This window comes from Puntigrus tetrazona, chromosome 2 (genome assembly GCF_018831695.1).
Source record: "Puntigrus tetrazona isolate hp1 chromosome 2, ASM1883169v1, whole genome shotgun sequence".
NCBI classification, from domain to species: domain Eukaryota; kingdom Metazoa; phylum Chordata; class Actinopteri; order Cypriniformes; family Cyprinidae; genus Puntigrus; species Puntigrus tetrazona.
This window is the reverse complement of record NC_056700.1, coordinates 9,339,982-9,366,962: the sequence shown is the minus strand read 5'-3', so window position 1 is coordinate 9,366,962 and position 26,981 is coordinate 9,339,982. Positions and strand designations below refer to the sequence as shown.

At 37.7% G+C, this 26,981-nt stretch overlaps 1 protein-coding gene across 1 annotated transcript in view; it reads left to right on the top strand.

The window, feature by feature from the left end:
* dpydb (dihydropyrimidine dehydrogenase b) overlaps positions 1-20,934 on the top strand; it is a 100,754-nt gene extending 79,820 nt beyond the window's left edge. The window contains exons 19-23 of the mRNA XM_043260818.1: positions 6,544-6,686; positions 10,823-11,002; positions 18,615-18,749; positions 19,932-20,072; positions 20,449-20,934. Of these exons, the coding sequence (XP_043116753.1) occupies positions 6,544-6,686; positions 10,823-11,002; positions 18,615-18,749; positions 19,932-20,072; positions 20,449-20,613 (764 nt within the window). The 3' untranslated portion in view covers positions 20,614-20,934. The remainder of the gene's footprint in view (positions 1-6,543; positions 6,687-10,822; positions 11,003-18,614; positions 18,750-19,931; positions 20,073-20,448) is intronic.
* The last annotated feature ends 6,047 nt before the right edge of the window (positions 20,935-26,981 follow it).

The window sequence follows — 26,981 nt, the reverse complement described above, 5'->3', positions numbered from 1 at the left end:
AACTTTTTGACTAATTCTAACTCTAACCGAAGTTGTCTCGTGCTGTTTTGTTACTTGCCCCCATTTCTGTGCTCAGATTGGTTCAATAGTCTAGATGGGGAGTTTAAGATTGATGTGAGATTGAAGACGTTTCTTTTCAAGCAAAGTTCCAAATAATAACTTAAACAGGGGTGCGTTTCCCAAAAGCAACTATGGTCACAAATTCTGTCCTTAACATAAGAGTGCAATGGAACGAACGACCTCAGCTAACTAAAGATGCTTTTGGGAAACTCACCCCAGGTCAAGTTTGGGATATCAGCCAATACACAATATCAGCCAATTGTTTAAAAATAGTCAGTGACCGAAAATATTCGCATTCCTTTTTTTTCGAATTCGTCATTCTTTTATATCAAAAAGCTTGCTACAGATGCGAAAGTCAAACCTTCTCTGAATGTTGTGTGTGTATGTGACAGACATTAATGTGTGTAAATTTCAAACTTGGTGTGCAATGACCTTAATGCTAGCTCTGTTTGACCCTATAGTTTAAGCCGTGGTTTCCAATTTTTCCCTTTACCAACATTTTTGTAGCGCGCCTCCTGTCTAAAAACTTGCAAAGAGCTACGTGCTTTGTTACTTCTGATAACAAACTAAGGCTCAGTTTTCAAATAATGTCCACTTCCTTGCAAAATTCAAATAATAAATGCTGCTTAAAACGCAGGCAACACAGATTGCTTTGGCCGTCTCAGTTAAAGAAGCAGCACAATTCATCTCTTCCTTTTTAATTTAAGTTGTAATGCAAAATAAATAAACATGGCTAAACATCAGAAGGTATGTTAAAAGATGAGTAACTTACTGAAACGTATCATGTATACACTCAACTGTTTTAATGACAGAAACCTCAGAAAAAGTTATCAAGCATTTACAGTTGGGTAAATAAAATAGTTTGGTCTCAGTTGTTAATCTTATCCTCTAATATTATAGCCATGAATTGAATAAGAGTGTCCCATCTATAGTTTACATGTCATTCTGAATAATCGATATTATTAGAAATTTAATATCGTGAATCACTAGTTTGGATAGCTGGGAAATTAAATTATATTAAAACTTCAACTGAATATCGGGTTATGTAGGGTTACATTTACAAAGCATTATATTTTGTGGATATCACTGTAACAGAGGGCTGTCGATGAGCATTGGGGAAAATAAGTGTGTGTGAGCTGAGCATATTTGAAAACTAATCGCTGATTTTTAGGGGAACGGGATGCAAAATCAAATATGGTATCGTCTTAGAATTTATTGTAAATTTCCTGGCTGACATTAACGATACCTTGTATAAGTACGAGGTCGTAAATTCTCGATAGTGTCTCAAGATGTACAGTACAGAGCAGATTATAGTCCATAAAAGTTCTGCCGTTTAAAAAATGTTCTGTTCTGTGTTCTGGAGGTGAACAAAGGTCATACGATTTAGGAAAACACGAGTGTCAGTACTTGATGTCATTTTTGGGAACACTATCCCTTTCTTGATAGTTTGAAATGCATTGTGAATGTGTGTATATATATATATATATATATATATATATATATATATATATATATATATATATATATAGAGAGAGAGAGAGAGAGAGAGAGAGAGAGAGAGAGAGAGAGAGAGAGAGAGAGATTTTTGCTATTATATAGTCTTTTTGCTATTGTTTGAGGTGCAGCTTCTTTATAATCTTTGCCACATTGGGATGACTGAGAATGTTTGTATGTAGAGAAAAACATTGCTATGTTTACCATTATATTAATTTATGAGAAATGATTTGCAGTCCGGATGGAGCCAGTACGGGGTACAGATCCAGGCCGCGGTCCGGTAATTGCTGACCTCTAGTCTAGATCATATGGTCACTTTATTTTTCTCCTGGTTGGGCTTCCCACTGTGATTTCATTTAGCTGGCAGCGTGCTCCTCATTTGATGTGTGTTTTAATGATTGGTCATGCCGACCGGCTAGTCTGCTGTCACAGATATATTATTGCATCTCTTTTATTGTGCATGGAAAACCATGTACCCCAGGCACCCTGGCAGCATCGGCAGGCGTAATTAACAGAGAGCTGCACCGTCATTCCCGTCTCTTATTTGCTTTTGTTATCTGGCCGGGTCTTTTTGAGGCACAACATATTCGGGTGAAGATAGAAATCGTAGAGGATGCAGAGACCCCACGCTCCGTCTCGCGCTGTGTTTGGAATTATTAATCAGAGAGTCTGGCATCGGGAGCGGACGCTTCGCGCTAACAGATGCCACCGATGGCCTCACGGAGCTGTCAATCACCTCAGCACGGGACCAGACTGAGGATGGCGCTCGTCCGGAGCTGTGCTCGCTCACGTTGGAAGCTGTGATAGGACCTGCTTAGAGTAATGAGGTATTGATGAAAGATACAGAGCGCTAGCGAGTCCAGGGCCATCTCTGTTCGAAGCACAGCCTGTGCTGTCTGTAGAGCACAAGTGATACCGCTGAACACAAGCAGCCTACAGGGGGAAAAAAAGGACTAGGAAAAGTAGGTTTCGTGCTTTCGCAGTGACACTCACTAGAGCAAGCGTGTAAAAAGTGCTGAGACATTACAGAATTTAGTATGTATGGGTACTTTTTTCATTTCATTTTGTTTCTGCAAATGCCATATACTTCAAACCTGTTCCTCGTGTTATTTTCTGGGAAATAAATCAACACCTACAGACCAAATCTCAAACTAGCCACGATGGAGCGGTAGCTTAACTGAGAAATGTAAATAATCCAAAATATATATTTTTTTCCTTTTCATAAATTAGATTTTATTTTTTACTGGAAATCACAACTGTGAAACAGCTAACGCGCGTGAAATAAGTTTTAGACCGTTCAAAATATTTTGACGGGCCTAAATGTTGGAAGAAAATAGTTTGATGATGTCCTTGGGTTACAGGGGGTTAAATAAATAAGTAATAAAACATTTCTACAAGTTTAAGACCTATTTTGAACCCTGTGTATGAAAGGATTGGACAATAAACTTCTACATTTTATCTATAAGTCACTTGGATATAGTTTTTAAACTTACCAGTGACTGTAAAGTTTGTTATCAAAATGGTTACAATTTTACTTTTTTTTTTCAAATGTACATAAAATACTCTGTTTTATTGGGAACGAAGAAACGTCTCTTCATCAGGATGTTACTAGTTACTTTTCACACTGAAATACATTTAAAAGGATACTCCAACTCAAAATGCATCTAGCAGAAATTCTCCAAAAAGGTGATGCAGAGAGACACAGATGAGACGAATTATTGAAAAAAGTCATTATTTTAATTTTATTCGCGTAACGGAAGTATTCTCGTCACGTCATAACACCAGACTGAACCAGTGATGGCAGATGGAGTATTCTGACGATGGGACAATCACAAGCCTCCTGGTTTTCACCTAAAATATCTTGAACCGCTTTAACAGGAGAGTTAGTTAATAGTCAGTGTCAGTTAACAGTTAGTGTTAATAGTTAATATTCCTCAACAGGACAAAGGTACAGACTATAAATTTGTCAGGACCAGTAAAATAAAATACACACAGATCTCACAGTACGATAAATGACAGTTTTCATTAGGAATTAAATTAGATAAAAGTAGAAGTGTTTAGTTGCGGTGTTGTTCACGTAAAGTACCAATGTAGTGATGAACAGTTACTCGAGTACTTAAAACCCCCGCTCAAGAGACAATATTAGATGGCCCGAGCTAAGTTTAGCATTTGCCTGGCTCTGCTGCTGTTGACATGCAGTGAACTTGTGCCGACAACTTCACCACAGGTACTGGTGACAAACAGGCGTGAGCGACCCTGTTTGACAAGGACATGTTGGGGTTGTCAGAGCAACAGGAGCTGTCAGCGCGGCCGGCGTGAAAAACAAGAACAAAGCGCAGGGAAGGACAGAGCCAGTGCCACAATAACATCACAACAATATCACAGGACTGAAGCTTTTCTTGAGTGGAAGCGTGCTGCCTGACAACATTATCTGTGTCGGCTGCCATCAGCTGACAAGTGCTTTGATGGCTCTCAACCTTTGTTGCACAAGTCGTGTCCATATTAATGCGATTGTGACATCACTCATAGCACAATAGCCCATTTCCGGATGAGTTGTAGCAGATGTCTTACTGGAACATTACTACCTCCGTACATATTTGACTCGCTCAGACATTTAAGAATGATGCGTTTAGAGCTCCAGCCTCTCGACTTAAACTGTACTGAGCCGAACCCCCATCTCTAAATCATACCCAAATGGCTTTCATTGCCAGCCGAGTGATGTCTTCTTATGATATTAGGTTGTCAGAACAGAGCAGAGATGACAAATTCTACCTGACGCGCCATCCATTCAGCCAACAGGTGGAAGAGCAGAAAAAAGTGAGGGCGGCAGGAAATGCCAGAGGCACAGAGAAGCGCCCATATGTACATAATTAACCGTGCAACATGGGGATGCAAAAAAAAATGTGCCGTGATTGAATTTATCTCCCCAATTTGAGAATAGTGTGGGTGACGATCGTTTAGCACTCCGGAGTGGGGCTAGAAAAGACGTTGTGGAAATGGTGGAAGTGGAATTCTGAGCTGTGCCGGCGAAATGAATGTGGACAAACGTACGGCTGTGATCAATGAATGGGAACCTGCTGGGAAAATGAGGTTAAATGTAATGTGATAAACACTTCCATCTGTCTGGCTGATCAGAAAGCCGCTCGGCTTTCATTAGGGAATCCTGATCCTGAGAGACGAAGAGAGGAAGGCACGGGGAGGGTCGTGCCGCTGAATAGGTGAACCCAGACACAGTAGCTCTGATCCCAAAACCCAGTGAGTTGCCTTGCTGACGGCTGATAGCATCCTAACCGATATTGAACATTGTAAGTGACTGTTATAAAACACTCTACATAGCTCTGCCACACAACCGGCGCTCCACTCTGGAGACTCAACTTTCAATAGAGCTCCACAGGAATGAGCAAAAAAAACCCCAAAACAAACATTTTTGCAGTACCAACTCCATCATTGTCGATAGTGTTGTTGGTTAAATGCATGAAATAAGGTACGTGGATATCATAAACTCATGATATTGATATGATTATTTTACAACAAAAAAAGTTTGTGATTCTCAAGATTGTTTTGGAGTTTTTTTCACCATCACCATATCTCTTTAGGTATATGTTCTAATCTGCTTTTACAGCCTTGTTGCCTTTACACTCGCTCTCTATGCCAACTATTTTGACTAAAACTTACCAACTTTTACATATTAAATAAAAATCCAAACAACTGTCAAAAGTGGTGATGTTAAAGTTGGGATGTAGTTTGTACATTTGTATGTTTGTTTTTTTTGACAATTATATATGCCATTTATAATTCATAAAATTGAAAATTATCTTAATAAACAATACGTATAAGAATCTTGTCTCAGGGTGATGCTAACTTTTGGGCTGAAATACAAAAATACATAATTTTAGCGCTTTATTAAACTCAAAAGATGCAGACATTAGCATGTTGCCAACCAAACAGTGCAGTACTCTATTATGCATAAAAATACATTAAAACATTAATATTGTCAATTAATTTGAATTAAACAATTTATTGGTACTCTCCAGGAATAAAAATAATAGTTTGTAATTTAGATTTTTTCGGAGAGCTCCCTTTCTGGGTGTCACGTTCGCGGGTTAGCGAGACTGAGTACACGGCACGTAAAATGAACTTAAACAGGTTTAATTCCAAACGGGCAAAATAATAATAATTACAGGCAAGCAGACAGGACATAAACCAAGTAAGTAACTTCGACAATCGGACAAACTGAAGACAACTACACAGGACTTAAATATACAACGTAATTGACTAAACTAACGAGACGCAGCTGAAGACAATTATACAATAAACACGAAGGGAAGGTAGGGCACAGAGCACGTGGCATGAGACAAAAACAATAAACAAACAGTCCAGAGACGTGACACTGGGTCACAAAGATATAATTAGAATTTGACTACTTTAAAAAAAAATTGTAAAATGCTTTAATTTTGGTATAAATCTCTAGACGGTACAGTCCGATAGGCTTGCTTGCTTTAACAGCTGCAGTGCTCTTCAGAAACCCTCTACCTTCCCCAGCTCCACCTGTAAAGATCTGCAGGGTGATTCATGTATGCTAAAAATAGGGGTTATTTCATATATGCTATATGTGCAGCAGCAGTATTTCTTAAATGCTCGCAGCTGCCGGTTATGGATGTATCGTCAATAGCAAGTCTCGGTACTTGCTCTGCCACAGCAGCGTAGCAAATCTATTCCGCTGAGACCGAACACATTATCATGTGCACTGCCATGCCAAACCCTCTAAAAGTTGTCATGATAGAAATGTCTTTATTGTCCCGTTTAAACAGTTCAGTGTATCCCTGCCAAATAAAAGTATTCATTTCTTAATTAACTCAAATATTTGAAAAGTAGTCTACGTATAAGGTATGCTTTCTCATCACAAATTGGATTTGTAATCTGTATGAACTGACTTTATGTAATTATTGCTTTGCGTTTAATAATGTTTTCCCTCCTGTATTTGGATAGGTAATGCAATCCGTCCCATAGCTCTGCGTGCGGTGTCAGCTATAGCGAAAGCTCTTCCTGGCTTCCCAATCTTGGCTACGGGTGGTATTGACTCGGCAGAGTCTGGATTACAGTTCCTCCATGCTGGAGCCTCTGTTCTGCAGGTAACCACTTACATTCAGCACCAACTACGCAGGTTTTGAATCGACAGCCTTTTGTTTACCCGTCCAGACCTTTAATCACATCTGTACCACCCCTCACCCTAAGACCATAGCTTGGGTAAAAACTATATTAGTTTTGCTTTTATACAATTTGCAAGCCTAAAGTCTGGGTTTATACGTATATATTAAGTAGTCTGTTCTAATCAATCCTTAATAAGGAGTCTACTTACGGCTACACTCACACAAAACCGCTACAGCCGAGGAGCCACAACAATCTGAGAGCAAATTGCAATTTACAACATAGCTCTGAACAAGTTGTTAGTGCAAATAAACCCATTATCTCAACATGATGCCACAGCCTCCGAAATCTCTTTTTAAATAAATAAATCAAAACACTCTCATTATGTGCAGAAATAACGTTTCACAAGTGCCTGGGAGTTCTGGGGGGGAAAAGACTGGAATTAAAACATTTTAATCACACCCACATGTAATAGCAGAGTGCTGGCTTGTAGTAATAGGAGAAATTGTAAACTAGCCAACTCCTCACTATTCTACAGTTGAATCAGTGTCACCAGCGGGTTACAGGAACACATCGTAGCTCCATCTCCAGCTTGAATTAGATTAGTCCAATGAGCTGCCCTGGCGAGCAATGATAACTTCTCACAGGCTCAAGATAAAACAACACATGTGATAGTAAGTATAAGAGTGTTATTTATCGGACACTTCTGCAAACAGTGGTTATGAAGTTCGGTATACATATATTCCTCCACGCTACTCCATGATACAGAATGTTATCATCTCGTTCTATTTTACTTTTCACAATTAAATATGTCAGTTTGCTGAACATACAGCATTTTAAATGTAAAAATTCACCCCCAGATAAAGATGTCACAAAGATGTTATGTTCACAGTAGGGACCATGTTATGAATAATTCATGCAGGTTACCACTTAATTTGCACTTTTGTTGTCAGGTTAATGCTGTGAGTTTTGAGTATCAACATCACTGTGTTAATATATTAGAATATACTTTCAAAAATGAATTAAATACAATTACTACAGTAATATAATTGAGAAAATGATCTATAAAGATATGACAAGCATTGCTGCATTTCCATTTGAAGAGAATTGTTATGGCATTGTTCTTTATTTTAAAACTACTGTATGTTAAACCTATCAAAATTCATCACAAACCCGATTAAGAAAATATGTACAGACGTGATTAATATAGTAATCTGAGATGCACTTTAGCATGATTTCCAATGTGACACTAGAAAAAAATATTATAGGGTTTTACTGCCTAATATCTGCCAAAAAACAGCACATTAAAGGCCCTTTTAAAAGCAAATTTGGGTCAGTAATTTTTTTTTTTGGAAAGAAATTATTACCTTTAATGTACAAGAAGGCATTAAGTTGATAAACAGTAAATATTTCACATGAATGCTATTGTCTAGTCATCAAAGAATATTTGTTTAAAAAATTGTTCTTAATCGTTCTTATATTAATAGAATATGTTTAAGTGCCAAATCAACATATTTAATCATCATGAAATTAAAATTACAATTTTTTTTTTACAGTGTTGGAGTATTTATTATATATCATCTATCCATGAACATCATTATTATTCTTTAAATTCATTTGCATGTATAAACTTGAAACTGCATGTCTCAAGTGTTAAATTTTAGTTTTGTAGCTTACTGGTAAAGACAAAATATCTTGAACTTAAAAAAAAAAACAACTAAACTTTAAATTACTGTAAATTAATGCAATAGTAAACAATTGCTTTACATGCTGGAGTGATGTGGAATGATGAACACTATATTTAAAGAAATGGTTTATAGTAAAATTATTTTTAAAAAATTCATTCATGCACATGATTTGTTAGACAGCTCTTAGACAGGGCAGCCAAAACACTACTGCAATAGTGAAGTCATGATGTGACAAAGGCGTGAATGAGATTCTAACTGTCAGAAGGGAAAAGAATTCACATAGCTTAGAGACGTTGTGAAAGTGATAATATGCTGTTTTAAAAACATTGTTAGTATAGTTTTTTTTTTAAATATATATATATATATATATATATATATATATATATATATATATATATATATATATATATATATATATATATATATATATATATTTGTCAATCAAGATTCCCATTTTTTTTTAACATTCAGAGACAAGTTTAAAAATGGCTCAATAAAGACTATATATATATACTTTTAAAGAGTCTCTAAATACAATCCTTAGATTTGGTCTACAAGTCTGCTAATTTGTTTGTAGGCATCTGGTGCAAAAAAAATAAAAAAATGATCCTTTACATACTAATACATACTGATGGATACTGATTCATTAAACCAGCTAACAGCTGCACATAATGTTTAAATAATAAAGGACTTGTAACTGAGCCGTGAGGAATACCACAAGTTGTCTGGTGTTGTGTGCACCCAATGCAGCAGAGTATTTATTGTCACTTAAGTAAGATCTAAACTAATCTAGACCTGAGAATAATAGGTCGGTCAGTCAAGTACAATCTTATGATCGACAGTTTTTAAGACAGCACTGAGATCAGAAAGATCGGGGATTGACAGATTACCTTATTAACTTGCAGATCTGAGCAATTTAGGGCTATGGTAATGCCAGACTAGAATATCTCATTAGGTTATTAATGTTAAGACAGTTATTGAGCTGTAAGAATATTACGTTTTCAATTATGTTGAAATGGGAGATTGGAGGAGAATCAGGACCACTTTGCTTCAGGCCTAACAATTGCTGACTTTAAACTATGTGGTAAAGTACTTGCTGGAGGAACCTATTAACAATGTTCAGGATGTCCAGTAATTAGAGTTTGAAACTGTTTTGAGCAAGTTAGTGTGCAATGGGTCAAAAAAGAGGCTTAAAGAATTCATAAGTGATGTGACCTGGGTGAGTTTATTAAGGCTGATGACTAGGAAAATGGACATATTACTTTCTATAGCAGCAGATGGAGAGCTACAAACCGCACCAAAAGAAGCGCCAGCTATGGTTTGTCTGATGGTAGCAAATTTTATAGTAACACTTTTCCATAGTGAAATATACGATATTCGAGGTGAGGGGTTAAACAGCCTCTCTACGGTGGAGAAGATGAATCTAGGATAGTATCTGTGTCTGTTAAACTTGAGATTGTCTGGCAGACTTCATCTCATTATTGAAGGGGTCATATCACGAGGAATAAAACTTGCTTGATCTTTTGAGAGAGAGAAAAAAATGTACGATGAAAACACTGTGACTTTCAAAACTTCCTCCCAAGTCCAAAAAGACCATTTATAGAAGCTATAAGTTGCAAAACTGACTCATTCTAAACTTCTACAACTGATGTCAGGGAGATATATACTACAGTTTGAAAATGTGGGGTTGGTAAAATGTAATGTTTTTAAAAGCTCACCGAGGTCACATTAACATTGCTATTAGAATTTAAAATAACTTTTTTTCCGATGATGATGGCAAAGCTGAATTTTTAGCAGCTCCGCTTTCCATTAATCCGGTGTCACATGATCCTTCAGAAAATATTCTAACGTGCGGATCTCAAAAAAACATTTCTTATTGTTGTTGACAACCGTTGTGCCCTGACTACTTTTTTGCAAAAAGTTCAGGGTCGACCAAAAAGTATTTGAAATAGAAATCTTTTCCACAATCTTGCTAAATAAGAGTTCTTTGAAAAATAATCATACTGACTCAAACTTTTGAACAGTAGTGAACATGAACATTTTCACAAATAAAAAAAAAGCGAATTAACAAGGAGACAACTGAATAGGTGCAATTATTCTTAAATAGTAGAAGCGACTGAATAGTTTAAGTGGTTTCTGGCTGCATGCAAAGTTTTGGCCATTTATTTCGAATTTGAAGGCGAATGATATTTCAGAGCTTCAGCGGAGAGGAAGATTATCAGCAAACAACAACTTAAATGAACCGAAACTCAGTTATATTTCTCTGCAAGCTCACAATCAGCTTTCTTTCTATTGTGCTGCATTGAGCTACTGAATACGCTCTGCTTTTAAGAAGACCCACACACGCTAAAAAGATGATGTGTATAGCGTAATCACTGGTCTTTCACAAAGTCTGGGGCCCTGAGGTCTGTTTATCTGTGCATATTTAACAGGTGTGCAGTGCCGTGCAGAACCAGGACTTCACCGTGATCGAGGACTACTGTTTAGGCCTGAAGGCGCTGCTGTATCTGAAAAGCATAGAGGAGCTGCACGATTGGGACGGCCAGTCTCCTCCCACCATACGCCACCAGAAGGGCAAACCCGTCCCCCGCGTGGAGGAGCTCGTCGGAAAGGTGAGCATCTCTGCGGCTGGTCGCCTCAGGCTCGTTTTTAAAAACGAAACCCTCTGTGGCGTTTTTTTCTGGTTAACCTTCAGTGATTTGTGTTGCAATTAAAGAGGCAAAATCCGCCCGGTGTGGAGATAATGCTTTATTAAGTCATGAAGGATGTTTAAGGTTGTGGGTGTTAGTAACGTAGCCGCGAGGTTGATGCTAAAAGGCGTGCGAGTCATTTACTTTCCTCTCCTTGGCATGAAAGAAGCCCCAGGCTTCTTCAGACCGGTTAGTGACCCCATGACCATTTGACCAACGGTGGCTCTCAGCTACGCTCTTCTGTAAAATGTGTTGTGAAACACATCTAGTTTTGCACAAATCTAACAAATTCGCCTCCGACCGATATCTGCGAAGAGAGTTTTTGCTTCTTTTTCATTCCATTTTGGGTTTTAGTTGTGAATTACATTACACGCAAAATGTGAGGGCGCTGAAATGTTAGATAATCAAAGCTGGCGTTTTTTGGGGGTTTTTTCGAATGGAATTACCATATATTTATTTTTAATATCACTAAATTATCCGAATTGTGATTGTGTTTGTCTCTCTCCTGGTCGCAGTCAAACTCAACCCTCCATTGAAATTTCACAGTTGCACAAAGAGATATTTTCCCCATCGCTACACCATATTCACGCAGCATAAAAACGAAAGCACACAAACATATGCAAATGTTTCTCTCTCCATAAACAGCTTTGTGCTTCTGTTAAAAGTGATGGAGGGGGGAAAACACTGTGAACTGATAAGTGCTATTCCTCGACTACGACATGATTATGAAAAACATGAGGGGCGAAATTTCTCTCTCTCTCTCTTTCGTGCCAACAGGGTGTCTGTAGAGCCCTGTCCAGAAACAAGCACACAGTTTTGGAAAACTAGGAGTGGGAGGAGGGTGTTTAGACACTTTCATTTGCTTTTATTACAAAACATTGGAAGATCATATTTTTGTCGATATATGCAAATACACTGCAACAGACATTTTCAAAACCGTTATTTTTTGCTTGTCTCTTAAAAGTTTCTAAAGGTCCTTGAAGACGAGGATGATAAACTTTGTAATTTCACAAGCTCTTTTTGTGGTTTTCGCTTTTTTTGTAACTTTAGCATAAAATTATCTGCAAGGTTACAAAGCTCAAAATAGATATTAACGCGCTTCTTCTGGATATCGCGATGTCACAATGTCGTTCATTTAAATAATTCTGCCCGAAGGAATACACAAAAAAGGCGAAGAGCAGATGAAACTCATAGTTATGGTGAGGGGCGTAGCATTTCGAGAACATGCTTAAAGGGATCTGCCAATCAGAACACAGTTGTCCAACTAACCAATCAGAGCACATTTCTTGTTTCGAAGGGAGGGGTTTAGAGGTAAGGAAGTGAGAGAGGTGCTACAATAATGTCTGACCCATGCTGGCAAAATCAGTCTAGATGTGCATGGTCCGATTTCGAATTTTACAGTCAAAAGAAGTGATATCGTTTTGGTCGAATTGAAAATTTTTACAAAAAAGCAAACAACATTTAAAAAAATCTTTGTTTGTATCTTTTCTGAGAGTATAGTACCTTTTTCTCTTCTCACTTCTGGACGACTGTTGCTGCTTCTCACCACAAGTAACCAGGTTTATTGTTGCGAAGCGCAGCATCCTAGCTTTGTGAAAATTCATATCCAACACAAGTTCAAAGCACTGCAGAAGACGCACAATCTCTGTATAAAGTACAGAGCAATAACCTTCGTAAGCTTTGTAATGTGATATATGTCTTGATGGCATTCACACAAACATAATACATTATGTCTTATTTGAATGTTTAGTTAATGGTTGGGGAAAATCGGATGTGTAACATTTTAGATCCGTGCGTTACAGTAGATCTTAGAAATCACTCGCTTGATTGAACTACTTTTGTTTGTATCTTTGTTTTTATTTTTAGTAATAACGAAGGTACAATAAAAAGCTACATTGTGATTAATAATATTAATTCTTACTAATTGAAGGAAAATGTGCAATACTACTTATACCAAAGCAAGAGAGAGACTAATAGCTTAATAGAACAAACACAGGTGAACAGAATGAACTCATCAGGTCAACTCTGTAAAACTGGTCATAGGAAGACTAAGGCAGGAGGACAATATTATATTATATATAATACATTGGTATATAAAGGTTTTTCTTTTGCAGTTCTACTTAAGAATACTAGTAGTTAATGATGTTTAGATATTTTTACTAGGGGAAAAAAACCTTTTCCTCAATTTAGAATCCAAAAACTAAGAAAGAAAATTAAAAAGGTCTACTTTAAAGGGTCTACCACTAGATTAGTCAGTTGGGGGTGTGTTTTGTGATATACAATCACCATTATTGTAAGGTCCTTCTGTGCTTTTTATGGTCTAAATCCTGCTGGTCACACAAGTCCAAGTTTCTAAGGAGGAGCTTTAGAGTTTCTGCATGATGAATTTCAAGGAACTCTGTAGTCCTTAAGCAGCTCACAAAAAAAATAAAAAATAGCATGCAAAGCAGGTCCCAGCATGCGCGCGCACACACACATGCATTTGCACTGTTATCTGAATGTTTGCTGCTGTTCAGAAATGGAGTGAGGACACTGGCAAAAGGTTTCCATTATCTTTGCACCCTGATGAGAGGAGACACAAAAAGAGATGTGTGGTCTTGGCTAATACAGTATTTCTTTCTCTGGCAAACAAGAGCAAATTCACTGCCTGGAGCCAATTAAAGTGCAGAGATCAATGCCCACCATGATACCAGCACTGAGCTCCTTACATTAACATGAGCTCGGCGGATTAATGTTTTGTTATTTTATTCTGTATTATTTAGAGCCTTTACATACTGTAAGAGGATCCTGTAAATTGAAAACATGCTACTGGAAAAAAATGGCAAATTTCAACTAATGAACCTTCACTAATTATAAGCTACTGTTTTTGGTCTTTAAAAAATAGCTGTGAATTTTATAATTGCTTTTTACCCATTATGTTGTTGAAACATCAAAAAAATATGTAATAACTGAAACAGTGCTTGTTTAACTGAACCTTCAGACTATAAATATATATGTATATAAAAAGTAAGATGAAATTCTGGTAGCTTAAATCAATAAGAAATTTAAATGAACAGATTTATGATAAAAGGAAAAACAAACAAATATTCCACAAAACTGTATACTTAATATGATTTTTCTTAAACCTAAGTTGCTTTAGTCCAGTAAATGTTCAATTCGGTTTCAAAGCAAAATGCACGTGAAACCTGTTGTATACAAAGTTTTGACATGTTGATGATTTAGAAGCCGTATAAAATATGAGACAATAGGCTTTGTATGGTTAAGTATGACAACGAGAAACTGAGGTCAGATCCTTATAAAATCACCTGATGAACTGGTTCCTCGCTTCCATTCACATCAGAACAGCAATAACGTTTAAATTGATGTCCTGCAGTTGCTTTGCATAGAATGCAACGTCTGTCAAGTGAGGTCTGTTTAGCTCTTAAAGTGCGATTAGTGGCCATTACAAGGCAAAGATAAAGATTAACGCTTCTCTCGTCGAACCCCCCAGTGATCGGTGCGATGCTACAGAACATAGGAGGTCGGGCTTCCATTCTAATTCTCGTATAATTTAAATCACTCAGCCCACACTGACATAATGTGCGCTCCTTCCTCCACTGCACTCTTGATTTACAATCCAGAGGGGAGATGGGAGAACTGACAAGCCCTGTGTTTTGGAAAGCTCTGCATCTAATTAGCAGAGGCTTTCTGGTTGCCCGGGACATGAGATTTGGCAGTGCGTGTAGCTCCTCTCATTAAAACAGCACTCCTCGTGGAGTGGACGCGCAAAAAAAAGCCTCCCTCTCAATAGAAAGAAAGAAAAAGGAAAAGATTTCTTTTGCACCAACACATTTGTATAACTGTTATTTAGCGTGCTCGCTTTTGTACGCAAGTATTCAACCTGTCTGTTTAGCAGACGTCCAAAGCAAATGGCATTTTCTTTTTCTTTCAGTTTCTTTGGCAAAAAAACACTCTTTGTGAAAACTCCCATCATTATATTTTTCTTTTCCATTGTTAAGTGCATTGCTTTGTAGACTCTCGTTTGAATCCTTTGAATGATCTTAGAGCGAATTAGCATAAAGCAGAAACGCCGCGGCTCGTCGCTAAACAGAAAACAGAGAAAGAGAGAGGAAGAGCTCATCTAATAGGGCTGAATGGGGTTGCTGCGAGTCGGGCAGACTGCAGTTTGTGTATCTGGAAGACATGAAGTTATAATAGGCTTCAGGGATTTCCGCTGGTTGCCATTTAAGTACCCGGCACTTACTCACAAGACTGCCTGAGGCAAAATGGTGGTCAGTTGCTTTGTGTGGGGTTTTGGTGAGATTTGAGAAGGACGTGTAAGCCAGTGAGGCGTGATCGAGTGGTTTTGGTTCTGTTTCATGGCACCTGTGTCTGTGTGGGATGCGTATTAAAATAGATGTTTGTCCTGCTGGAAGTTCTTGTGCAGATTTGGAACAGCAGATTTAGCACATGTTTTTAGGCAAACAAGAAAACGGAAACCCAGTATTCTATATAGTGCCATTAAAGACATTTGTTCAAAGCTGAATGGACGGCATCTGTTGCATGTTTATTAGCACCAAAATCATTTCGATTCAGTTGAAACCAAATGAAAAACACACTCATAGAAAAAAAATCGTTGTACTTAGGGCAATTTACGTTAGACTCATGGATTACGTTAACGCTAACTTTTGCCATTAGCCGAGATTATTAACTGGCTACGTTAATCGCCAGACTGAGAATTTGTTGTTCATGATAAAATGTTCTACTGTTCTCTTAGTTGTTTATCATAAACAATTATGTGCTGTAACCCTACAAATTATTATTCGATAGTTATTGAAGGTTAATTAATAATTTGGTAGCACGTTACCTTACGAACAAATTCTTTTAAATTGTTTATTAGCATGCATAATATTAGCATATTGGCTATTCATTGGTACTTATAAAACACATAATTAATGCCTTATTTTGCATTGACCATATTTTACAGCCCTTAATCCTGCCCATACCTAAACTTAACAATAAATCTTACATTTAGTCATTTAACAGACCCTTTATTCAAAGCGATTACAAATGAGGACAATAGAAGCAATCAGAAAAATAGTAGAAAATGCTAGTAATAAATAAATAAATAAACAAAAAGAGAACAAGAATACAACAAGTGATTGTTTTACAATACTACAATACTGAAGTGCAGATAATTGGCACTATTTGCAATATTTAATATAAATAGCAGAAAATCCTGCTACTTTAACAGTGTAAATTTGCACTTAGCATAAGTAGCATATCTCTAAAAATACTGCTATTTACACTTAGTGTAAATAACGTCCATAGCTACATTCACATCTGTGTAGCCGCTGCCTTATTTTTGTACAAATTCAGAATCAGGAATATTGCACGTATAAAAAATCATTTGTAGACAAAGCGTTATAAAATTGTTAACTTATGGTTTGTGCTTCTGCTGCTATCAGATCCAGTACAGTTGACTGTTTCAACTTGTAACAAAAGTCTAGTCAAAAGCTAAAAGAACATTGCATTGCTCATGTCATGACCCCTTTTTAATACTAAACTATTAGTATTTTTAAAAGTAAATGGGATCTAAACGGCTATTTGCAACTAATTCACACCTAAATGTCCAATATCAGCTGATCTGTTATATCGGTCAATAACCGATATTATACCGATATATTGCGCATATTCCACATGTGACCTAGTGGTTAGTGCTAGGTGTTCAGATGTGATGTTCATTCCAGTCCCCTGATTTACTGTCTGCTCGTGACAAAAAAAAAAAAAAAAAAAAATAATATATATAATTTATATTTTACGGCATACCCTTAGGCTGTTTATTTCAATAGTAAGCTGTCAGTACGTTAGAAATAAAGTAGTGTTCAAAGTTGCTATGTAATCAAGGTTTCACAAGCAAGCCAGACGTCTCTGTGTTTATTTTGACTGATGCACTGTTAATGACATGTCTCTGTCTAGCCAGTGTGTTTTTGTGTGCACGAGAATGGGTCCGTGTGTGTAGTCCGTAGTGTGTGTACGTTTATCTCCCCAGCCTCCGATGGGTTCCTCAGACTGTCTGCTGCAGGGCTGGAGCGCTTGATTCATTAGACTGTCAGCCTGTGCCTGAGAGAGTAATGCTTTTATGCAGGATTAGAACAGGGCCACCAGTGTTAGCTCTACAGGGAAATAAATACATGGAGGATGCGCCCCCCCTAAGCTAGCCATTAGTCCTGCAGTCAACACCGCCACCGTAGATTTGTTTCTGTGATTCCTCTGATACGTCCCGCTTTACCAAAGGCCTCCGATCTCTTTTGGGCTGTTACTTTTCAAAAAAAAAAAAAAAAAGACTTGTGAGAAGTTTGACGCGGGCGGCTAATAACTTAGTCCTTTCCTGTCGTGTTTTGATTCTTTTTGCTTTGCAACGGAGACACTTCCATCCGGCCATGGTGGAAATGAAGGGTTACAGGCGGTTGTGGATGACAGCTTTGAGGAGATTGTGTGACTGGGAAAACGCTAGACCAATTTAAATGTCCTATCGTTGGGACGAATGGATTTGCGGCAGGCGTTGTAAGGAATACTCGTGAAAGGAAAGGTGGAATAGGGTGTTGTTAAAATGCTCGAATAACCAAAGCCTTCTTTTGGAGAGAGGTCGCGAAGAGAGATGCAGAACGAAACCGTCATTAAGAAAATTCTGTGTTTGCTCGATCGTTTCAAATTATAAATATGATAATTAGCCTCCGAAAAAACTCCAAAAAAGACTTCTTCATGAAAGAGCATTTAGAAAACTGAAAATATCAGTTATTGGAAGCGGTGCCCATCAGCAACCCATAAGTCCATTTCCCTCAAATTACCATTCATTACCATTTTAGTGTCAAACCATTAGTTTGACCAGCTAATCCTTGCAATTACCGGTAGTATTATACGATTTCCTAACAATTCATTGCAGATTCTCTTTATGGCTCCATTAAAAGGATGGCTAATTTTGTGGCAAACCTGATTTCTCGTCAGTGGAGCCGGCATTTCCTGTCGAATGGCCTTTGGAGAGCGAATGCTCAAGGCTCTTTTATGGCCACCTCTCAGGCTCGGTGCGTCGGTATGAGAGTGTGACTGTGAATACGAATCGCCTCTTTAGCCCTGCTGCTCTGGAGGGTCAGGCATGTGAGGCGAAGACAGCACTACAACCACTTTTGTTCTAAATGGATGTGGGAAGTGAGAGCAAGGATGTTTTAGCACACTCTCCATTAGATTGGTGTAAAAAAGGTTGATTTAATATGGATATGAACTCGCATGACGTCTACACCTGACATGCTTTCTGAGTCGTGTCTTGGTACAGTTTTTAAATAACTTTCATTAAACAGTCATTAACACATATTATATCATGTAGAACAGAACTGATTTGTGTACATTCTGAGATAAATATAGAAATGCATAAATCAAAGTTTAATGATGTTTCAAACTACCTGAAAGTACATTAATCACTGATCTGGAAAATGGTTTAAGACTTTGTTTGAATAAATTTAACTTGTTGTATCTGCAATCCTTCTCTCCAAAAAAGAGTCTGCCTAGTTTTGGACCGTACTTAAAGACAAAGAATGAAGCCCTGGCGAGGTACAAGAAGATCCTTGAAGACATCAGTGATTCTAGAGGGACTCAAAAAAACATTCCCAAACAACCCATCCCTAATGTGAAAGTAAGTGATATCTTCAAGTATCATCTCACCTTTTATTATTGGAAGTATTACATTTTTTCCAGTGATATTAGGGCTGTCAGTCAGTTACAGATTAAATCATTTTAAATCATACTCAGTAATCATATATATATATATAAAGATAAAGATAATTAATACTTTTATTTAGCAAGGAAGCATCAAATTAATTAAATGTGACAGCAAAGTTATTTATAATGTTACAAAAGATGAAAAATAAAACGTAACCCTCTACTCATTAAAAACAAAATTATAATAATAATGAAAAAAGTTTCACTACATCTATAAAAACAACAGTTTTTTTAGCATTGATAATAATAACAATAATAATAATTATAAATGATTAGCATTTTAGAATGAGTTCTGAAGGATCATGTGACACTGAAGACCGGAATAATGGCTGCTGAAAATTCAGCTTTGCAATCAAAGGAATTTATTTAATTTTAAAATAAAATAGAAGAGTAAACTCTGGTTTTAAATTGAAATAATATTTTTGAATATTGCCATTTGTAATATTAAAAAAGCCGTAGTTAGCAAAAAAGAACATCCTTCAAAAACGTCTAACTAAACCAAACTTTTTGAATGGTAGTGTACATATACTAATGAGCTTTACTTTAGTTTTTAGTGTTTAGGTTAGTGTTTTTTTAGATCATTATTAGTAAGTTGCTATTATAAATACACATTATTTTAGATACACAAAGATAGCTGCTGGATCATATCCCACTTTTTTTTTGTATTTCATTTTTTTTTTGGATTTATTTACATACAGGTCAGGCGGCGTACAATTAATTGTGTTCCTTTTAAAATCCCGTTCCTTTTTTAGCAATAAATCGTCTCATTAATTTAACAGTACGATGCAAACTTTACGTAAACGTGCGGAAATTCACCAACAAGTCCTCAACGGCTTGTCCTCATGTAATCTGTGAGGCTGTCTTGTAGCACATGCAGTTTTCCTGCTTTGCTCCTCGGGGTGATTATGCTGTGAGGGATCTCTAGGAGGAAATGGAGATCACAAACTACCAGTCAGACATCAAAACCGATCCGCTCCTTCCAGCGCTGATTTAATTAAGCTAACTTAAGAACGGAACGCTGCCTTTCAAACGGTTTCTTTGAGACGCCACGGCTGTTTTTCTTGCCGTTTAATCCCTGCCTCTCCTCTCCGAGCAGGATGTGATTGCCAGAGCGCTGATGCATATTGGCGCCTACCAAGAGCTGGACAACACCGAACAAGTGCAGGCCCTCGTCGATCCGGAGATGTGTATCAACTGTGGCAAATGCTACATGACCTGCAACGACTCAGGCTACCAGGTACAGATGCACACGTTAGATGATTACTCGAAGCTGTGTTATTTACGGAAAAGCAATTCCGTTTGCTAGCATGCGGGAAGTTAGCTAGCGTTTTCAGGTTATGCGTCGCTTTCGGAGGTCACCCGATCGTAGAGTTCGTTTACCGCCATTGGCCTTGCGGCAAGAGACGAACGCGGAGTCTGAAATGGTGCGCGACGAAGGAGGCCTGCTATTTACCTTAGAGAACGACACTGTTGTGCTGGCTGCTGTCATTGTTGTTGCTTTTTTTTCCCGTCCATGAAAAGCTCTCCCAGGAGTGGGGAAATCCTCCTATGGAGAGTCGATAATTGCTCTAATGTAATAGCTTTTTTTCCCTCCCCTTCCTCTTCTTTTGCAGGCTATTAAGTTTGACCCTGAGACCCATCTTCCTGTAATCACGGACAGCTGCACCGGCTGTACTCTCTGCCTGAGCGTGTGCCCCATCATCGACTGCATCAAAATGGTTACCAGGACAACGGCGTACGTGCCCAAGAGGGGCCTGCCTGTTAATCCCGTCTGCTAAAGCGCACCGTCGCTCCATCTGACCGGAGAGAAAGAAAAACCAAGGAGCCACGTCTCATTCAGAGCATCGATTCCACTTCTAATTGCTGTGTGAAAAATTACCTTTATTATGAAAACGAATAATTAGCCAGCAGAAATAATTGCCTCATATTCCCAAGCCAGTTATGCTAGAATAATTGTGCTGGCACAAAAGAGTTGCATTATTTCAAAACAACATTTTTTTTGGTCATTTTCATTGATTTGAGAAAGGTGGCGAAGTGCTGCTGTTTTCTCGGGTAAAAAACGAACAGCAATAAATACAATAATAAAGCAATTGACAGTATCGAAGTCTCGTTTTTATTATTTTGAAGCCGGGGACAATGAATTATTTGATAGCAAGCGAGATTGTTCACTTGCTTCGTCTAACGTTTGTTAGTAATTAAATCAGAAGATTTCTAATGACAAGCAAATTAGTTCCAAAAACGTGGTTTTTAAAAAGTATGAGCCGCAGTTAATCGGAATGAAATATGACTGGACTTATTGTGCGTTCGAACGGTTTCGAATCGCAAACTGTTCTTGAAGAGCAGCTTTAGCTTTAGACACAGACAGAACAAATCTTTCTAATGATGTTTAGAACGCTTCCTCTAATGTCCCAATTGATTTGTTTTGCAAAACAAAGCGTTCGTCGGAGCTGATACAAACACTGAGAGGTCCATGCCGAGTCTCTGTTGTGTTAATATGATCGTCCTATAATTGTTACATCTGCGAACAAACATCCGATTGGGAGCAGTGGACAAGACGGTAAGACGGAGTTAATTAAAATGCTATCGTTTTCATCTCCGAGATGCAGGCCACTTGTTCTCTGAGTGGTTCTGTGTTCGAAATGAAGGAAAACGCTGCTTTTGAAAAACAGCAGCCAGACATGTCAGAGTTATTTCATCATTTATTATAACTGCACAATAACAAGGGATTAGAAAGAAAACCGGGAGCACCATAAATCTAAAGTTTGCACTGGAGCTCCATTAATTTGGCTACGACTTAACTTGCTTTGTAAAAATGTTTGCTTTTGAAAAATTAGCAACCGTGCCAGGCGCGATGAGAAGGTTCAGCAAATTTACTGAAGTCCCTTAAGCATGCTCATTATTAGCTGCCAGAACTGCGTTTGCGGATACTTGCGCTGCTCCTAACTTATATCGGGACAAAATCACATTTCCATACGCACAGCATCAGGTCAATAATGAGCATTTAAGTGTAACAGTTATTACAGCAAGTCGTGCACTGAAGCTGAATCCTCTTCAGCCTCTCTTCCCCCGCCTATCATTCATACATCACTGTGCATCAACCTACTTCCTCCCTCTGATTGCAATTAAGAAATGATGTGTCTGGACCCTGGCCAGGCGTGCCAGGTTAAATTATTCATAAATGTTAATAAGACAAGCGAGAGCACTCCCTCTTCTCCTCCTCCTGCTCCCCTTTCTAAGTGCCATATTAGAAAAATAATATTGACCTTTCCATCGTAACGCCCACATGTGACATCTGGAAGCTGCCGCTCTGTCGTAATGTCCATGTCTTTTTGAAAAGCACACAGAGACGGTCTCTGCTTCTCTGACATATATATATATGCATGAGTGTGATGTACTCAGTGCTTATTTAAATTAAGAGTAAGCAAAGAAAAAATCTGCAATGCCTAAAAGCAATGGTGTGATCATAATGTCTTAATTCTTCAAATATTCACAGGGTTTTCATAGCTTCTGTAATCATTTACTTACCCTCATGTCATTTTTTTTTAACTTATATAAATACACACACACACACACACACACACACACATATACATACATACACGTTAGTAAGGTAGTTGTTATTGGATTAGGGATGTAGAATAAGGTCTCAATGTAGAATAAATCATTAATATGTAATTAGCTACTAATAAATGGCTAATATTCTAGTAATATGCATGCTAATAAAGATAAACTAGGTAAGAGACTGTAAAATAAAGTGTTACCATATAAATATATATATATATATATATATACAATATATATATATATATATATATACATATATACACATATCCCTTCCACAGAACAAAGAAAATTATACATTGTTTCATATTTGAGTATTCATACACTACTATATTTATTAATACTGAATTTATAATACATTTAGATTTTTTTTTGTTTTCGCTTTAGTATTTGATGTGCTTTTGTTATTTTTTAATCATAATATTCCAATAATGCCTTCGCTATCCTACACTAGGCCTAGTAACTCAGGAAGAAGTTTCATGAGCTAACCAGTAGAGGGTACCATGCTATGAGTGTTACATTGGAAACATTGAGTAACCCCACAAAAACTTTTTTATTACCAATAGGCCAAGTTAACCAGATAATCTACTAAGTGCCTGTTTACATTCTCTGTGCTGTTTTGAGGGCAATCTTCCAGCATTTTTCCAATGTACAAGTGCTGCTAACTTTTCACTAGCTTTGATTGCAATAGAATGAATATGTTTTCCTTTTATTCCCATGACGGCCCTATTGTCTACGGGTTTGACCTGCCCCTTGACATTTCTAATTTGACTATTCTCAACCGCTGTTACCTGCAAAGTTGCAGACGTGAATGTGACAATAATCATTAAAGCTATTAGCATGGAGCGAATGCCAGCCACTGGTGAGTGCTGTATAGACTCATGACCTCTGACCTGGGCTAATTGGCATTGGCAGGAGGCTGGCAGAGAGCCTTTCATTTCTCTCCACTGTGAAAGACTGAAGAGGTGAGAGACAACAACGCTGAGCCACGGCCACCAATGATTAGGTGCTTCACTGCCGGGCGGGATGCGTGTGGTAGAATAAAAAAAAAATGAAACAAAAGCCATTACTGGGTATTTACTTTGCTTTTTCCATTTAATTATTGTCTGTATTGTCTAGTTTTTCATAGGCAGTTGTTTTATTCGGACTTCAAAATGTAACAAAAAAAAAGTTCATTTTAAATGAGTTTATCACATGGAAAATTTGAATAGGTTGATTGCATTAATTATCACAGTAACAAAGGTGTATTTTAAAAAAGATAAAATAAAAAAAAAATAAAAAGATAAAGGGTCAGTACATCACAGAGTTATTTTAGTGCTAATAAATATAATATTTCTCTTAATTTATAATTAAATATTATTATTAAATAAAAAATGTACTAACATTTTAAAATATATTTATATAGAGATTTCTATGCATTTTATGGTCAAATTTTGTGTGGATTTAGTATAATTCAACATATTTCTGTTAGTTGCTATGTTTTTCATCTAATGTTTATATTTGATTTGATTTTAGCTTTATATAAATTAACAAAACTTATTTTTAATTTTAAATAACAACAACACCACCGCTGGTGAAAGATGATTTGAAAGATGATGAATTTTTCTTTATGGGTGAACTATCCCTTCCAATAAGAAAGAAATCTTGAAAATAACTTAGTTTTCATGAATTGTTTTATGCTTATAGTAGAAAAAAATAAAACAAAAGCCATTCTTGGGTATTTACATTGCTTTTTCCATTTAATTATTGTCTGCACTGTCTTGTTTATAACAAGCAGTTCTTTATTCACACAACTGCGGCAACTTAATAAAAAAAGTTTCTTTCAAATGAGAATGTTTGAGAATGTAAATTTTGAATTGTTTGCGTAGATTTGAATACCTATCAATTCTCACAGTGGGGAAGGTGTATTTAAAAAAAAAAAAAGAGAGAGAGAGAGAGAAAACAGTGCACGGCAGGATGGTGCACGGCACGCACACAGCTGCACGAGCACAAACAATCCTATTCAGGGCGCAACAATGGCCCTTGTCAGTGTTTTCAATACTGCGGCTCCCTCCCAGTCATAAAGATATAAACTCTTGTTTGCTGCTTTAATTCAATTAGACTGGTGGAGGTAGGATGTCTGTGGAACACTGGCCAATGCTAATCTCATTTCGTCAGCCATTACGCCAGATCCCGGTCCTGGCCTGCTCTCCCCACGAACGCACCTTCCTGCCAAGCCTTGGCACGTCCTTACAGCTTCACAACCTCCGTAAAAGCCACCGTGAGCCCGGCTCCATACCTTCAGACCTCTCGTTTTCCTTCTCCTGTGGTAAGAGCTGCTCTGCAGGTCGTCCCATCAGTTAACCTTGCCGACCTAGACGCCGAAGCTGCGGGCTGTCAGTCAAACGGTCTCTCATCGCCTGTCCTGACCGACCGACTGAGCCAGAAGCATGCAGGCCTTCTCTGCGGGAGAACCGTCTCCCTGCACAGAGCGCGAATGAAAGCAGATGTTAAATGATGCTCCCCTGACAAATGCAATGATAGATGGTAATGGGGGTGATTACTTTAAAAGGGAATAAAACGGTCTCTAAGCTACAGCCTATCAGCATTGGCGGCCGGAGCAAAGAAGCAGGCATTCATGCTTCTCTTTGAGCCCGGATTTCAGCAGATCAATTGGATTTTTGAGTTGACCAAAGGAGATACGATCCGATGGCAATCCTCCCCTCGCCATCGATCTCTACTTTTACAACGGCTATGAAATAGCTTTTACAGCATTGTCAAAATGAGCCCGAGATGAGGGATAGGGAGAATCATCTGTTGATCCGGTTAAACTTGATTTTCTTTCGCAGTCGGCGTCGCCGGCGAGCTACAGCGCTAAAAGTTTATTGTCAAAAAATAAGTAGATCTTTAATCGAATCTGCATCGAGTCGCGGAGTTCTCCGCTTATTATTTTTATCATCAAACGTAAATGAAGCCTACACAGAGGAGGAGAGGCACAACTTGGTTTGTGTGATGCACAAAAGCCTGGTCTAGCGCACGACTCGCAGCGTTTTTTAACTCTCTCGCCTTCTTGAGAATCAGTGAGTGGAAATTATGTTCAATTTTCCATCTCGAGCATTATTGAGGTGCAAACAATCCCGGTTCAATTTTCTAGCATTCACGCCAATAACCCCCCTGCCTGTCCTTTCCTTCACACTTTTGGAGCAGATTTTACTTTTTTCCTCTTCTTTTCTTTTGTGCCAATCTGATTTTGAAGGCACTTGTACAATTTAAGTCTCGTAAGACATCGAGGACAAAACATTACTGGGCATGTAATTCTTTTTGCGTGTTCATACAGGGGTGGTTTGATTCTGTCATTTACTCATTAAGTAATTTTTGACAAAATAGAAGAACAGAGGAGATACTTTAATATCACAAATGCTTTCTGGACTGCACTATAGCCACCTGTGCAGGGTGTTTTCTCTGGAAAGACTCCAGCACTCCCACAACTAGATCACAACATTTCATTACCATAAGTGGCAGACAAACTGATGAGGGACACGACCTCTGATTTTTTTCAGCACTTAATTGGCAAGAGCACATACCCTGATAGTATATTAATTGACCATCAACTCTATGTAAATTGTTATGGGTTATGAGTCTTAAATTACTTTAATAAAATATGTGCAGACATCTGATTGTACCGTTACACAAATGTGGTGGGACTAATGCTCCTATTACAGGTCAAAATAGACGAATATCAACTATTTTACAAAGCATATTAGTTTATGATCATTAATGGGCAGAACTTGCAGAACTTTTATAAAATAAAACATTTATTTATGGCTGAACCTAAATACTGTAAAAAAAAAGTAATACTGTGAAATATTTCAATTTAAAGGTCCCATACTGTCAGATCTGAAATTTCCTGGCTTTCTTCGTGATAAGTGAGGTCTAGGGGCTATGCGACTACCGTATAATTTTCAATCCACAGTAAACTGCACACAGCCTAGCATAAAGTAGCTGTGATTATTCACGAGCCGTTGTGACTTCCGTAAAAATGTGACGTCAGACCTACTCAGTCACCACCTTCAGTCATTACCCGAGCACCTCCCACCGTCCATGACATTAGTAAACAGCAATAACACGGACATATGTCGAAAAGAATACCTTTAACAGACAAAACTAGATTAGCCCACCTCTACACTCACTCCAGGGAGTGTCTTATACTGGGGACATCAACACCTAAAATAATACTCCAAAAAGGTGTACAATATGGGATATGGGACTTTTAAAACAAATGTTTTCTACTTGAATATATTTTAAAATGTTCCTGTGATGGCACAGCGCAATGTTTATCAGCTATTATTCCAGTATTCAGAGTCACACAATGCAGAAACATAAATCGTATTAATATCAATGCCAGAAACAGTAGTGCTATCGCCATACTTCCAATGTTGACAGGTTACATTAATGATCGTAAACTTCTTTGTATATCAAGTTTTCCAAAATGTTATGTTTAAATAAGCAAATGATGCATTATCTAGTTAAATAGGAACTAACTTTCATACATTTCCAGAATGCACATTTGAACACTGGATAAAACCGGGTTCAAAATTATTTTTTT